Source organism: Scleropages formosus, chromosome 2, assembly GCF_900964775.1.
Source record: "Scleropages formosus chromosome 2, fSclFor1.1, whole genome shotgun sequence".
NCBI lineage: Eukaryota > Metazoa > Chordata > Actinopteri > Osteoglossiformes > Osteoglossidae > Scleropages > Scleropages formosus.
This window is the reverse complement of record NC_041807.1, coordinates 9,293,459-9,309,121: the sequence shown is the minus strand read 5'-3', so window position 1 is coordinate 9,309,121 and position 15,663 is coordinate 9,293,459. Positions and strand designations below refer to the sequence as shown.

At 46.1% G+C, this 15,663-nt stretch overlaps 1 protein-coding gene across 7 annotated transcripts in view; it reads left to right on the top strand.

The window, feature by feature from the left end:
- Positions 1-14,963, top strand: part of LOC108940348 (transcription factor SOX-6-like) — a 163,451-nt gene extending 148,488 nt beyond the window's left edge. For 5 of the 7 annotated variants that reach the window (XM_018762459.2, XM_018762486.2, XM_018762451.2 and 2 more), the window contains 4 exons: positions 1,319-1,424; positions 9,324-9,557; positions 11,699-11,915; positions 13,107-14,963. In XM_018762459.2, the coding sequence (XP_018617975.1) occupies positions 1,319-1,424; positions 9,324-9,557; positions 11,699-11,915; positions 13,107-13,413 (864 nt within the window). In that variant the 3' untranslated portion in view covers positions 13,414-14,963. The remainder of the gene's footprint in view (positions 1-1,318; positions 1,425-9,323; positions 9,558-11,698; positions 11,916-13,106) is intronic. The other 2 variants (XM_018762503.2, XM_018762493.2) reach the window with 1 other exon arrangement.
- Positions 14,964-15,663: the final 700 nt, after the last annotated feature.

Sequence of the window (15,663 nt, the reverse complement as noted above, 5' to 3'; positions counted from 1 at the left end):
TGTGCCTGCTTTTAGTGTCTTCCAGATGAATCCGAGTCGGGCAGGGTGGGGGGGCCGGACGATTATTTGTATCGCGGAGTCAAAGTCTCCATCCCTACTTTAGTCTGTGAAGAAGAAGACAGCTCTTTGCTAATGCCCCAATACATTCTCAGCAGAACTAGGTCATTTAACAATGGAGCGAGCGGCAGTAGGCACTCTTCCTCTGCATAATACATTAAGTGTAATGTGCAGCAACTACTCAGAGCCCCGAAAGCTGTTATTTTATTCTGTAAATGCACACGGACATGACATTTGATATTGTCGCAGAGTGGTGAATGACAGGGTTTCATTCTGTGTCGAGCACAATGCGCCTCCGAGTTTAATCTGAGCATAAAGCAACATGACAAAAGGGAAAACACGGTGTGTTCTTTAAAGCACACACCCTGAATAAATGATTACCACTGAGCTTTGAGTGCCACAGACCAGCGAGACGCGTGGGCAAAATTACAGGCAAAAAATCTGAGCGTGTGCAGCAGGTCCCCGAGCCCCAGCGCACATCCAGGATTCCTCCAGTGTATCCTTCCAAATGGATGTCATCCCCATGCTTATTCGTTTCAATTCGTTTTTTTTTTCCCCCTCACTAACAATCTGTATGTTGGAGACCAGTTAGTTTGTCTATAAACTTTGTTTAGTTAATCTGAAAAAAGTTCAAGCGGTGGAATTTTTTGCATGACAGGTTCCAGAGCCTTTAATTCGGTAAGGGCTGTTTTACAGTAGCGTTTTGCTTCCATGAGCACTACACTACCTGTCCAAAGTGATAGTGCACATGGGCAATCCGGGCAATACCTGTATAGGAAAACTCGACAGAAGAGCGAAAACAAAGTAACAGACAGGTGTTCATCGTCCTGGGAAATGCTGCAGAAGAGACAAAAAGACATGGTGCCTCATTCCCTTCTCAGACTTGTGAACTGACAGCCTCGTAAAAAAAAATAAAAAATTGTAGGTGGACTCAGACTTCACTGACATTGTAGTCCTGAGTGTTCTGTCATCAGGAAGGTGTAGCTTTGCCGAGTTAAGGTTGACCAAGAGACCTATCAGACACCTGCATTGTGTAGAGTGGTCCACTACAGGTTATGGCTGAAGGTTTCGACCTACCTTGAAAGTACCCAAGGTTTTACGGACAGCAAAGTCCGATTCGAGATTAAACTGGTCCTCAGAATTTTTTGTTATCATCCATTTATCAGGTTGCTGTGGAGTCCCCAACATTGAAGCAATAAGCAAAAATGTATCTGCCAGTAGCCACTAAGTAACCACCATGACTCTGCACTTTGTCTTACAGGACAGGGCACATTTCGAGAGCCTTGGCCAACACTTGGGAAAGCTGGGTGAGGACGGCAAGATGAGTCACAGAGTGATCGACCTCACAAGGCCAGAAGACTTGGATGGTGAGTCCACATGTGCACTCTACGCTGAAATGTACCGTTCCAAGTCCACGCCATGCTTCCGCTGTTGACTTTATCTTGTTTTCTTGCTTCTTTGTTTGTCCTGCTGCTTTAAGAGGTTCGTAGCATTTGGGAATCAAACGGAAGCAACTTAAATTTTTGATTCCATTTAACTTCTGAACTCAGGGAGTTCAGGTTATGCTAGCAGCTAATGGTTGTCATTATGTGACAATTTATGGGCTGGTTGCTAATGACTGGAGATAGTGGGTGCTATAGTGGGTAGAGCTGTCACCTTGCGTTCAGATGGACCCAGGATTGGATCCCAACACCCAGTGTAGTACCCTTTATTGAAGTACTTATCTTGAATTGCTGCTGTAAAAATTACCCAACTAAATAAATGGACAAATAACGGCAAGTACTTCAGTGTACAGACATGGTAAGTTGTCTTGGACAAAGGCATCGGCTAAATAAGTGCAAGTAATGCATTGATCGGTGATCAGAGCCTTTCAGCAGAGAGAAAGTAGCAGAGGGACCCTTGTGTTTTTGGTTTGCACTGCCCCTAGTGGAATTTGTGAAGCGAAGACAAATTCGCTCAGCTAGTGCCCTTCATGGGTTTTTCGTGCAATGGTGAGCAGGGCGCGGAGCCCAGGAGGACAAAGCTGGCCATTCTCCAGCCTGCACCCCGACGCCGGCGGCGCTTGTTTGAGGAGCTCGGCACAGAGGTGTCAATCCTTGTCGCACTTGCCCGACAAAGCGTCATCTCCCTTTGTGGCCCCTAGCACATAAATGACAGCAGGAGAGCATTTTCTGGGTGCCAGTGTTTCCAGGACCTAAATATTTGTTGCTGTTTCCATGGCTCTTCGGGAGCTGAAGTGGAGGAACACGGATTCGCTTTAAAAAGTGCAGCAACGGCCTTCAGATGGAGTGTTCCTGGGGAAGAATGCAAGCCTTCAGCCTCCTGTTTGTCCATAAAAGTTTGTGCCGCACAAACACACGGAGACACAAAAATGCACCATCAGGGAACACAATAAAAACATTTTTGTTTGTCCAGTTCCAGCCCAAAAACACACCTGGTTCCCATAAACGCACTTGTTTACAGGTTATCCAAATTAAAATCCATCTGTCAGGACGTTAGTTTGAAATCGAATCCATAAACAGAGCAACTCGTGAGTAGCTTGTCTTCTCAGCGCAGCTGGCCCGAGCTGTATGTTTGCTCATCGAACCCACGCTGGGGACTCCCAGTGGCCTCGGCACAGCTGCGGGCCATCTCCCTGACGGGAAGCCTTTGCGGCTGCTGCGGGCTCCCGCTCGGGGCCTGGGAGGGATGGGGCACCAGCGGCAACCCAGAGGTGAGACGACACGTTGCGTTGTTTTCGGTCAAAGAGGCAGGACAGGACGCGTGAACGAACGACAGGTCCCATTTCTTCGCATGCCCCGGATGAGGCCCACACTCATTTCCTGGGCCCCAGAGGGCTCCTCCCAGGGGAGGTTGATGGGGGACCGGTTAGGTGGTGGAGGAGAGCCAGGGCGGTGCACATATCTCTCAGCCCAGTCACTATTTCATCTCTCCACAAACGCATCTGCCTGTTTCTGCAGAGCCACCCGCACCAGCGGAGGGAGAATTACTCGCACGGTGCTGCACCCACATTAGAAAGTTTCTCTTTGCAACCAAAATGTGTTTATGGCATGTGGAAATATGAGCGCCACGGTTTGCTTTGGAGCTCCAGCTTTGGAAGTGTTTCAGTTGAGCCGATCGGGGAAAACGCGCTGCTGCTCCCCGCAGCACGGGAGACGCGTTCCGTAGTACGGAGCGGCTCCGAGATGCGTGAATACGTGTAGTACGAATGACCCCGATTAAAATTGAAAGGGATCGACACGAACGGTCATAAAAATTAAACGCGCTCGTTGCATCTCCCCGTGTTTGGAGCTCTGCAGGTACTTAGAAAACGACGTTCTTGGCTCGCCGTAGGGGTTTTATTCACTGGTTTTTAGGCACTTGCGCAAAAAAAGTGGGAACGTAGTGATTGGCGCACGAGCGAAGCTGAATTGAAGTGTTTTAAGGGCAATAGCTATAAAACAACCACTTTAACTGGACTACTTGTACAAATATTTAGCCCCTGGAAGGGATGTGTCAGAGGATCACGCAAGCACCTGGCACGGGGGGGGGGGGGGTCCCGCCGGGCCAGCCCCCCATGTCTGTCGCAGCGTGGCGAAGGAATGCCCCCCGCATCACTCCACAGTGCCCCGAAACCCCTTGTTCGCTTAAACCAATATTTGTAATGCACGCAGCAACCGAATTAACAGCTTCCAAAGCTGCAACAAGGGACCCTGGAAACTGGAAGCCGGGTTTGGAGCCAGATAGAATTTCCTTCATTTCGCAGAAAGCCGCGAGCCACATGCATCGCTCGCCGCAAAGTCATTAGGTCTTTTTAAGCTCACATGAAAAACATTAACAAATACCACAAGAGGCTTTTTGCCTGGCCTCCTTTGTTCCCTCACATATGGCCGGCCCTAAGTTGTGGGCCGCTCGGGCCGCGAGCCTGTTTAAAACGGGCTCCGTCGGTGGGACGGCGCTACAACAAAGGACGCGCCGAGGGACTCGGGGCCGGAAATGGCCTAATCGGGACGTGGTTGGTGACAATATCAGAGCGGCGAGAAGAGGAGGGGTGGATTAGCTATTAATGGTCAATTGACTCCATATGGTCTGGCCTGTAAAGTGGGATTTTTCTCCTCCCCTTTTGTGATTTATTTCTACAATTATTTCTTTATCCATTTTGGCTGCACTTTTAGTGAATTGTTGTGAGAAATGATTACTGCTGGATGAGAAGCTAATGTTTTCCTAAATGTGGGGCATGGAAATGTACTGTTGATTTTGCTGGAGACCCTGCAAATCATTAAAAGCGCTAAATATGCTCCCCCTTAACCGTTAAAAGAGTATATACTTACGGATGTCAGAAACGTTTTTTAAAATATTTATTCAATTTCACCTTCCGTAAAGAAATTGTTTCGCCTTACAGTAATATAAATGGATTTTTGCCCATTGCAATTCATTATTTCACCTAAAAAAAAGTGGTATAAATACATCCAGAATAGCTTGGAAATGGAGATAAAAAGTGAATAAAAAGCGATGACCTTCGGCGTGCCATTTTCACACATACAGGTCAGCAGAAGTATCTCTGAAATTCCTGTGTAAGTGGAATTTTACGGTACGGCGTCTCACAGCGGCAAGTTTGTTTTTCTCGCTCACAAAGTGCACGTCAGCCGGGGTCACGTTTTATTGATACGTCCCGAATCGCCGGAGGTGCAAAAAGGAATTTAACGTGCCTGAGTTGAACCCTTCTGGCGTTCGAGGTGAAATGCACAGGATGGAAATAATAGCTGGGGAGCGCGAGTGGCGACATGTCGACTGTTTGTCCTCGCAGAAGTGCGCCGGCGAACCGACGTGGAGGAAAACACCGGTTCACGTGTGCATTTTAAAGCGCAACTAATGAGTACTCATATTTACTGTGATCCGAGTGCTGACGAGGCTCAGAAGCAGGACTCCAGATCTGCACCTCATCGACGCTTTACAAAGGCTACATACAGTAGATCGCTCTTTTTAGCTTTAAATAAACGCTTTTTATGTAACGCTTTACTCTAAGGTCACATATAACTTTTTGGTTACCTTGAATTTTTGGTAACTAATTATTGAGTAATATTTACCGGAGCAGTTTAGGGTAAGTATTGTGACTAAGGCTGCAGTAGCAGGAGGCGGGAGTTGAACTTGAGCCCTTAGAATGCAAGGTTGCAGCTCTAGCCGTAATGCCACCTGCTGGCGCTATGTGCTGTGTTTTGCAAAGAATGGGCAGACAGGTTACTTGGCGGCGTGCTCCCATTCAAGCAGGTTCTTGCGTAGAGTGATGACGGGCCGGGATTGTGTCCTCGGGGAGGCGTCGCTTGAATTTAAACCCGCAGCGGCCAGGGGTGACGGACAGCACTGCTTTCTTCAGCAATGGGGGCACAATGAAGGAAACCCTACCCCCCCCCCTCCCCCCCTTTGCTTTTCTACACCTTCAACAGGGGAGGGAGATTAAACAGAGATTCCCGTGGTGTTCTGTCACTCCACACACCAGGCCCCATAAATCACAATAAACACTATTAAGCTCTCCTCCACACACACATGCACACACCCTCTCTTCACACACACCCAAGGGGCTCACCATGTCAAAGCCAAACATCTGTGTTTATTTACACAATTACACACCTAACCAGGAGCTTCCTAAAACACCTACTGTATCAAATGCACCAAATTAATGCTGTTATGCAAGCGACAGACCTGTCATTTGTGTACTTTTTCAGTGTTTTTTTTTTTTTTTTTTTTTTTAATAGGATAGCAGGAAGCGAGGTTAACTTTATGTGAAGAAACATAAGATAGAACTGGGCTGCAGTCTGATTGGCCGGATCTCCGTAAGTCTGGGTTCCTCCCATCTGGCTGAGGGGGGTTTGGGGGACCCCGGGGGGACCACCCGTGTCTCAGAGAGGCCCCTGGAGCCGAGCGCATGTGCTGCACTGTGTCGTGTGCCCGCAGACATGTGGACGGGGAGGGACGCCATACGCAGCCGCGCCCATCGGCCAGGATCGGGCCTCATTCTTGTGGTGCGCTGGCTTGCTGTGATTGATTGTCTACAGAGCCTGGATCTGCTCCGTCCCACAAGAGAGGAGGTGGCTGAGCCTCATTATTACTGCAGCTGAGGTCATGTTGGACTGCTGTAGATGTCTTTGAGTTTCGTTTGCTGTTATCACAAGTGAGATTCAAATTTTCATATGTTCATTTATCCATTATCAGTAACTCCTTGTCCAATGAAGGGTTACGGTGGTCTAGATTCAATCCCCTATGCATAGGGTGTGAAGCAGGGTTCACAATGGATTGAGTGCCAGTTCATCACAGGCAAATAAAACCAAAAAGAAATTCAATGTCTCGGATGATCCACCCATAAATTGTCTCGGGAGACCCAAATTTAACTGAAATGACAAGAAGTTGAACATAGATGTACTGGTGTCGGTATCCAGGCCCGCATGAGCTCATTCCAATCAGCTGATTGAAAGGGCTCGTTTTCTTGCCCACGGCGCTGTTTTCGTACTCCCCTCGGGACCCCGGAGAGCCTCACCTCTGCTCGCGTGCGTGTGCGCCACTGTATAAATTACCGAATCAGTGTCAGCGCTGGAGTAATGGCACCAGGGGCGTCATAAATTAGGGCGCAGGATCGCAGGGAGCAGACGGTGGCTGTCCTGTCTGAGCAAGCGGCGGGGTGGGCCTGTGCCATGCTGCCGGCGTAATGGATGCCTTCATCTGGACCCGCCGTCAGCAGATCGGCCCTCGCTGATGGATACTGTCAGCCCCACGCCATGCCACATTTCATTGCACAATAAACATGGCTGTCAGGGCCGCACAAAGTGAAATCAATTTATCCTGTACAGTGAGTGCGTGCTAAATGAAATTAATGTACTGTGGGGGATGGTGGCAGGCAAGGTAGTGTTTCAGCCCAGCTCCCCTGCGGATAACAGCAGCAGGCATGGTACAGGGCTCCGGGAGCTGGAGGGCAGTTCTCAGACGGGGGGGGGAGGGTCATTAGCGGAAACCCCTGTTTCCCTCTGGCCTGCTGCACGGTTGCATCGGTGCGGGCCGTAGCTGTGGGAGCTGACTTTCGTGGGGTTCCAGGTAGTACGGTGCTTAGAGCTGCAGCTGTTGGACTTGAAGGACACAGGTTCTAATCCCACCTCCTGCTGTAGTTCCTTTGATTAAGGCTCTTAACCTAAAACATGGCTCCACTAAAAATTTCAAGCTGTATAAATGGGTAAATCACTGTTAAGTAGCTGTAAGTATATAAACTTCACATTGTCAGTTGGTCTGGGAAAATGTGTCAGAAGAATCAGGAAGTCTGTGTGTACTTGCATGCTTGCTCATATTCTTTCTTTCAAAATTAATTTTAAATCAGATTAATGAATATTATATATATATGATTTTATACATAATCAAAGACATGGCTGGATGTTTTTAATTTTCAGGAGTCTTCCATCCTTCCTAATGCAAGTTGTTCAGGCACAGGAGTAAAATAAAAATGAGCAGTCATGTTTTGTTTTTCTGCGCTGAGATTTATTCAAATGACGAAGCACTTCCTGTTCGGGGAGCGGCTCCCGTCTGCCCGAAAGCTTTAAAAGCAGGATGATGGAATGAGCTGTCAGGGGCTGCGATGAGGGTGGAACCACTTGGAGCCCACCGCTCTGCTGACTGATAGTGTGGCGAGCAGCCCACGGGCTCCAGCTGCGAGCGCCACTCGGCCACCCTACCGGATATAAAATGATAGGCGGCGGGGTGGCCTGGGGGGCGTGTCTGATGCACCATTGCGGTGCGAATGAGAACGAATGAGCAAACTGTACTGGCCGTCCAGATAAAGCAAAGCCTTTATGGATCATAAATGTGCTGGTGTGACTGTTAAACATGAGACGGCAGGAATGGATTAACACCCCTTCTGGGAGGGAACTGGAGCCGAGGGGGAGCAGAGAACTCAGATTGTAAAGTGGGACCCCTGCGCGTGACTGACGGCCCATCTCCAGTGCCGTCCCCTGCCCGTATTCGCCAGGACGCGACTGTTGTTCCCGTGCGCGGTAGACCTCCCACATGGCCCATGGGCGGAAGTTGCCAGTTCAGACCGAGCGGGTCTGTGGCACGCGATGCACAATTTGTTTATCTTTTGCCTGGTTTTCATGCCGGGACGCTCTCGGGGAGCGACTGGCGTGTCGCGTGATGGTCGCCAGTATGATATCATAGCAGAGAGCGACTCCATCACTCCGTTTGATTCTGTTTCATTTGTAAACTGAGTTAATAACTGCAGTGAGAACAGGTAGCGCGCCAAGCGTGCCGTCGGAGGGACCTAATGAATGCGCTTCACATGTGGATGATGAAATATTCATAAGTCTTTCCAAGCTTTTTCTTTTCCAGTTTTTGCATCATTAAAGATGCATCCTAGCATATGGAAAGCTTTTTTTTTTTTTTTTTTTTTTTTTGTTTTATTTTTCAAGCCTTGATTATCGAACATGTTTTTGTTTGTTTAAATATTCATACAGCTTTTATTTAATTCTTTCTCATCTTACATATAAAACGAGGCAAATGTGCATGCAAACAGAAATAATTTTCACTCCACTTTAAAGTTAAATGCGAGAAATCTGCCGTTCTGACAGCGAATGGCCTGATTGAGGCAGATTCTCCGTACTGGACTGGTCCACGCTGACAGTCTTGTCGCAGGCCGCCAGCATTTAATCTGCCCTAAAAACCTAGGAATGTTTTATTAAGCGTTTTTCTGATTTTGTCTTTTCCCTACAGTTTCTCTTCCCTTGTATTAATGACCTTATACCACATGCCTTTATTTAGGTTGGCATTCTTCTGAGCCTCACTCAGACTGCAGCGTCAGCTTGAAACGCGTGGAGTCAAATATAGAAGCACCACGCTCGCAAAAAGCCTTGAAATAATATTTAACAGACATTTGTCCGGGGGTCCTAGTTTTGTATGGATTCCGGAGGCTGGGCTGATCATTTCCGCACAAAGTAAACCTTCGCTCGCGGTCATCTAAATGCCCAGTTGGGTGAGACCTGTTGGAAATGGGACTAAGATAGCTGAGATACCGCTGTGACCAGTCTTGTAAGAGAAGAAAAATATCGGTTGATGTGCTGTGGCCTTTGATGAACAAGTAGGATCTCTCATCGCATGAGTATTGATTAGGAGTTGTTTAAAGGCGGAGCGGTGAGGTGGCTGTTCATTCAGGGAGGGGGCGGAGGCCGGTTGCTGGAGACAGAGGGCGTTCATCTGACAGAGGCTCATTAACCCTTTGTGTTGCTCTCTCTTTCCCCCTGTTCCGGTGCTCCCAGGGAACAAAGAAGTCAATGGCTCAGCAGATAAACCACAGCAATATTATTGTTGGCCAACAGGAGGCACCAGCACAGCTGAGGCGCGTGTCTACAGGGAATCCCGGGGGAGGAACAGCAACGAGCCACACATCAAGCGGCCCATGAATGCCTTCATGGTCTGGGCCAAAGATGAGCGTCGGAAGATCCTCCAGGCCTTCCCAGACATGCACAATTCCAACATCAGCAAAATCCTTGGTGAGCCACCTTTCTCACACCTGTTTCAAGGTTCGGTCGTGATGACCTACGCGTCAGAATCATTGCTGTGAAACCCACCTGGTGGCTAAATGTGTTCCTCCACACAAGATTAGCTAAATTTGGTTTGACAGTCTCTATATTCCACTCAGGTGTAAAAAACGTAAAATACGAAGCAATGCGTGGTCATGTAAAATAATTAATGTAAATAAATTGAAAGCAAAATGGATAAAATAAAATTTATCCTGCTAAATGGTAAAATGCAGTGAAATTAATTTCCATTTTTAATATTAATTTAATGTTTATTTTTAGTATAAATAGCACAACTGAAAATACTTTAACATAAGAAGAAATAAGATATCAAAAATTAAATAGTGTTTTCTCAAAACACTATTTGTCTACAGATATAAAATTTAATAAGATTATATTACTATGTTTCTATTCTTTTTAATTTAGCCTTTTAAAAGCATTCAGAGGGATTTAAAATACATACTGCTTAAATTCCTCTCTCTTAGATATAGCTACTCTAAATACCTAATGGATATTAATCCTGAATAATTCCCATAGAACAGAACAAATGAAGCTATTCATCTTCAGTGAATGCCAGAATATAATTAGTTTTGTGGGAAGCTTATTTTATATTTCTATTCTTTGTATTCCTTTTATTTTCATAATATAGAATTTTGCGATTAAAGGGGTAATATCTACGTTACTCCAAATATTGAAGGACTTATGTATGTACGTTAAGAAAGGGAATAAATACTGCTAAGACAATGCATATATTTAAATGTCACAAAAAACTGGAAGAAAACATCTTAGCTGAATAAAAAAGTACATATGCACAAATTCCACAATAAAAAATACCAGTAGTATAAACCCAATAATCGGCTTCAGTTTGGACTTGTAATACCTGTGTGAGGGTCTCCAGTCAATACTAAATGCCCTTTCAGCTTTGCATAAACAGTTTGCTGTTTGGATTTTGGCAAGAGTGATAGATGTGTAGCGTTTAAAAGCTCCATGTTAATAACAACAAGGAACAGAACGCCATTCATAAAACACTGAAACGCTGTGGAAGTAAATGGGACTGGCTGGGAGGACGAATTGAAGTGCTGCACTGTTTGAGGCTCAGAGCCACACTGACCATGAGTGAAATGCTGTTTTAGATAGCTAGTGTTTCCCCAAGTGTGCGCCTGAGTGAGATGCTTCATTTCTCGTCGGTTTAGTAACACGACACCCATGGCGAACGCACAACACATTTAGTAGCGAATGTTAATTGTGTCCGTCGGAAAGAAATAGATCGCTTTGAGCAAATACACCACATGCTAATTAATTAAGAGCCGTTTTTGCTGAGTCGAGTGTGTACTTAATTGGGCGTCTCTCTGATTTTTATTGAATGAATGCATGTTTGCTAAAGGCGTTCTGGGGTCGGGGCAGCTGAGGAAAAAGGTGTTTGCCACCACGAGAAAGCGAGGGGCAGCCTCAGTCAAATCTCCCACATTCCTGGAAGGATTTATGGCCTGCCGCAGAGGCATTATTTGTTGTGAAAAATGACACAGCTAAATGGGTCTCTTCCCCCAGCTCCGAGAGTCGATAGATCACTGGTACTAAAAGCCGCGTCACGCAGGGTACAGTGGATGTTCGAAATATATACTAGCTTGTTGTTTCGGGTATTGTGCTGGAAAGCGAACCTGTAAGGAATTTAACACCGTGGGCGTTCACTGTCCACAGAACAACACAGCTGCACAGGAGTTACGCTATGTTACAAAAATGTTGCATAGTGGCGTCCTGAGATAGGGTGGTGAGGAGAGTTTAGATAAATCTTGATAAACAACCGAAATTCCTCCGTGTCCTGTGCGTTGTGCAGTGATTTATAATTGACCGCAACCACGGCCTACATTTTCAGCGCTAGCTACTTTGGTGAGACCTTGCAATAAGCTAACATCTGTTCAAATAATGCCATCATGTTGACAGCTTAATCAAAACAGTCTTTTATATCCGTCGACAGTTAGAACTAATGATCTAAATAGAACGGGAACACGAGGACCTGACTAACATCCTCAATTAGGAATATTCCATAAAAAACCCAAATGCAGAGGAAGGGATCATGTTGGTTTGTCTTCTCAAGAAAGTTATGTGTCCTTCAGGATCGCGTTGGAAGGCCATGACCAATCAAGAGAAGCAGCCCTACTACGAGGAGCAAGCCCGGCTCAGCAAGATCCACCTGGAGAAGTACCCCAACTACAAGTACAAGCCCCGCCCCAAGCGCACTTGCATCATTGACGGCAAGAAGCTGCGCATCGGCGAGTACAAACAGATGATGCGCTCGCGGAGGCAGGAGATGCGGCAGTTCTTCACAGTGGGGTAGGTGCGCTGTGAAGAAAGGCAGCTGGAGAGAGCAGCTGAGCCACATTCCTTCAGCACCCCTAATGGTCATTGGAACTTTACAACTTCGGACTTTTGTGTGTATTTCTTAGGCTCGGATTGGCAATGCCTCGTGTGAAATTGCCTCTGTGTATTACTTTCTTTCAGTTTATCTGAGTGTCCCAGTACCATTCCCAAAGAACAGAGGCCAGATTAAATGAATTTTGGGATATTGGGGATTTTTTTTTTATCTGATTGTAGTCATGTGAATGCAGAGTGCCCCCCTTGGTTTGCAACACACAGAGAGCAGCTCAGCACTAGGCAGGCTGCGAAAAAAATTCACTATACAAATGCGCTGACAATACACAATCTTCTCACGATCTTCTTACAATTTCTGACATTATGCTAAATAAGCTTGTTATGTAGCTTTTCTAATTTCATTAATGCATATGAATAGGGTGTTGAACAATGAGAGCTGTTTTCTGGTTTTAGTTCCATAAACTTTTGCAGTTGTCCCATTACATCTGTGAAGACAGCAATGAGGAAAAAAAGACTGTGAGAGAATAAATGAGAAAGGCAAAAATCTTTGGATGTGTTCAGATAAATCCCAGCACACACTCAAATGCATTTCTAAGCCCACAACTTTAAACTGGGTTGAACGTTAATAGTTGTCCTTTATTAAATTAGGACAATAGCAGGCTGTGAGGAGCTTAGGAAATTGGATGAAGACATTATGATAGGATGTAAAAGCTAAGTGTTCACTTAAAGAAATGGCTACGGTGAAAACATCTCCTATTTGCCCTGTAATTTATGGCATGTGGTTGGTGAGAAGAGGCCCCATCCAGGTGTTCGCAGTCATCTGGCCAAACGCAGTCATCTGGGTTTCACACACGCAAGGGAGTGTGGAAGTCTTGCCCCCTGGATCTTTATTACAGAAAAACATGAGCCGTTTTTACACTTTGAGAATGTGTTACTTGAATTCTTCTACAGAAATCCCTAGAAATTTCCTGATAAAAATACATGCATTCTTTCCGCTTTTTACTGTGTATATTGTATTTTATCTGTTTTAAATTATAGCAATTGGTCCTAGCAGCTCTCAGGTGACATCCCTAAAAAGCATGATTTTGCAAGTCTTCCTTCGAGTTGCTTCCCGTTCCCAACACCCCATTCTGTTTCCTCTCCTTCTTGTAGACAGCAACCTCAGATTCCCATTAGCACCAGTGCAGGCGTAGTCTACCCTGGTGCCATAACCATGGCCACCACCACACCCTCTCCACAGATGACATCGGACTGCTCGAGTGCATCGGCCAGCCCTGAGCCCGCCATCCCTGTCATCCAGAGCACCTATAGCATGAAGGTGGAGCCTGGCACCATGCTGACCAGCGGCGAAGCTGTCAACGGAGATGATGATATGGACATGTACGAAGACTTTGAGGATGAGCCCAAATCGGACTACAGCAGTGACAATGAGACGCAAGAGCCGGTCAGCGCCAACTGAGCCCGACCCCGGTGGGCATTTGACAGACTGGTACCAGAGAGAACCAGCGAGAGAGAAAGAGAGAGCGTGCACGAGAGAGGCAGAAAAGCAAACGAAAGAAGAACTAATTTCTGAACCTATATTTTTCAGGAGCTTGCATGCAGATGTGGCTCCGCACGAGTCAACAGCTATTCGTCTTAAATGTTTCAAAATGTGTGAAGTAGCTTGACTGTTTTCATTTCTCTTTTGCAGTTTTTTTTGTTGTTCCCAATCTTCATGTTTTGATCATGGACATTTTACACAGTTAGGTCATTGCCTATAAAACTTTGGACGTCAGGACTTGAAATTTAACATTTAACATGGATACGTAGCACTCACAAACTTAATTTGTTCTTATAAATATATACTTTTTTTTTCCTTTTGAATGCTTTTCATAGCTTACATTACTGTTTGTGATGGGGGTTATATATTCTCACTCAGGTATGCTGTACCAGCCAACAGCTTGTGAATGTGTTTTTAATCTGAAAAAAAAAGAGGAACGAAAATTTCTCATCGAGATAAAACATAGTACAAGTCCACAAGTGTTCAAATGAGCACAGAGGGAAAGCTTCTGACTCCCTTGTCATCATTATTATTATTATTATTATTATTATTATTATTATTACTAATAATATTGTCTTCTTATTGTACAGTTTTAACTCCACACGTGCCAAACTTTTCATAGTCTTTCTTCACTTATATCTTAAATTCTTACGGGAAATTCTTACTTAAGTCTTACGGGAGACACTGCGAGAGTCTTAGACAATCTTTTTGGCATTCTATCGGACTGGCGTGAAATGAGGCGCGTTTCTTCCTTCCCTACCATGGCAAAGTACTCAGGAACCCGCTGTTGAGTTGGGACGCGGTTGCCACGGCACTTTTGCCCCAGTGGCCCTAGCCGTCGCTGAGCGCAGTGATGCTTGGGGGGATGTCCAGTACGGTGATCATCAGCACCCCCACACTCTCAGCTGTGCCTGCGGAGACCAGCTGCTGTCTGCGTTTAGCCCTCCCAGTCAGTCTTACCCAGTCAGTCCTTAATCAGAGTGATTGTAATCAGTCCAAAATGCCAAGGGGCCAAAGGCTTCCAATCTGTGGAATTGGAAAGGCAGCAAGCGGCAGCTTTGTTGGCATTACAATCACAAATTGCTGTTGTACATTATGTACAGTACATTCTGCTAAACGCTTCAGCCCCCAGTGGGACACCAAGTTTAAAGTCCTTAAATTTAAAGTCTTTATCCTTCACGTAACTCTTCTTTTATTTGCTGCATTACAGATCTTACCTGACACACAAAGTCTTAACGCTGAGCTCTATGATGGGGCTCACACAATGTCTTAACAGTGTACAAGGCTAGACTAGCCTCTCGTGAAGTGAGAAGTCACTAGGGCTCAGATTCAAGCTGCTGGGAGTTGAGTCAGGCCTTGCCCAGAACCTGCGTAAGGCCCGAGTACAGAATAACCTGCCTTATGGATGGGCAGTAGGTGGTGTAGCGATTAGAACTGCCACCGTGGACTCAAAGGACCCAGGTTTGAATCCAACGTCCTGCTGTAGTACCCTTGATTAAGGTACCTACGCTTGATTCAGTAACAATTACCCAACTATATAAATAGGTAAATAATTGTAAGTAGTAGTTATAAATAATAATAATACTAATAATAATAATAATAATAATAATGAGTGAACCTGGAACCCCATCCAAGGGATGGATCGAACCCTTTGGATCAGTCCGTCAGTTGACGGAAACGTGCTGATTGCAGCAATTTTCACGACAGGTCGTTGAATCTGTAGGTGTGGCATAATGCCAATGGGGAGGTCAGGAGGTCCTTCTTTGGCAGAACCATCCACAGGTGGTTGCCCTGATAAAGGACAGCAGTGGGACAGCCGTGGGACAGCCAGCGGTCAACGCCGCAAAGTTGGCTCAGGGCCTTACATCACCAGTCCTGCTCCCCAAGCCCACACACTGCCTCCTCCCACAGCTGAGTGAGGTCAGCAGCCCTCGCCCCTGGTAACCCTCACCCCAAGGGGAGGCATCTGGCTCTGAGTGGTGGGGTGCGGGGGAGGGAAACCATCGATTGTGCTGCTCGTGCTGGTGTTGGCAAGCAGATGGAACATGTACGTCAAGCTGTGTGGGGATTATAGAAACGACCTGATGAGTCGGTATCGCCTCGAATGCTGCATTATTAATGTTCAAGTCCTGTTATTCTCCGTATGCCCTTGAACTGGTCGACTCCACG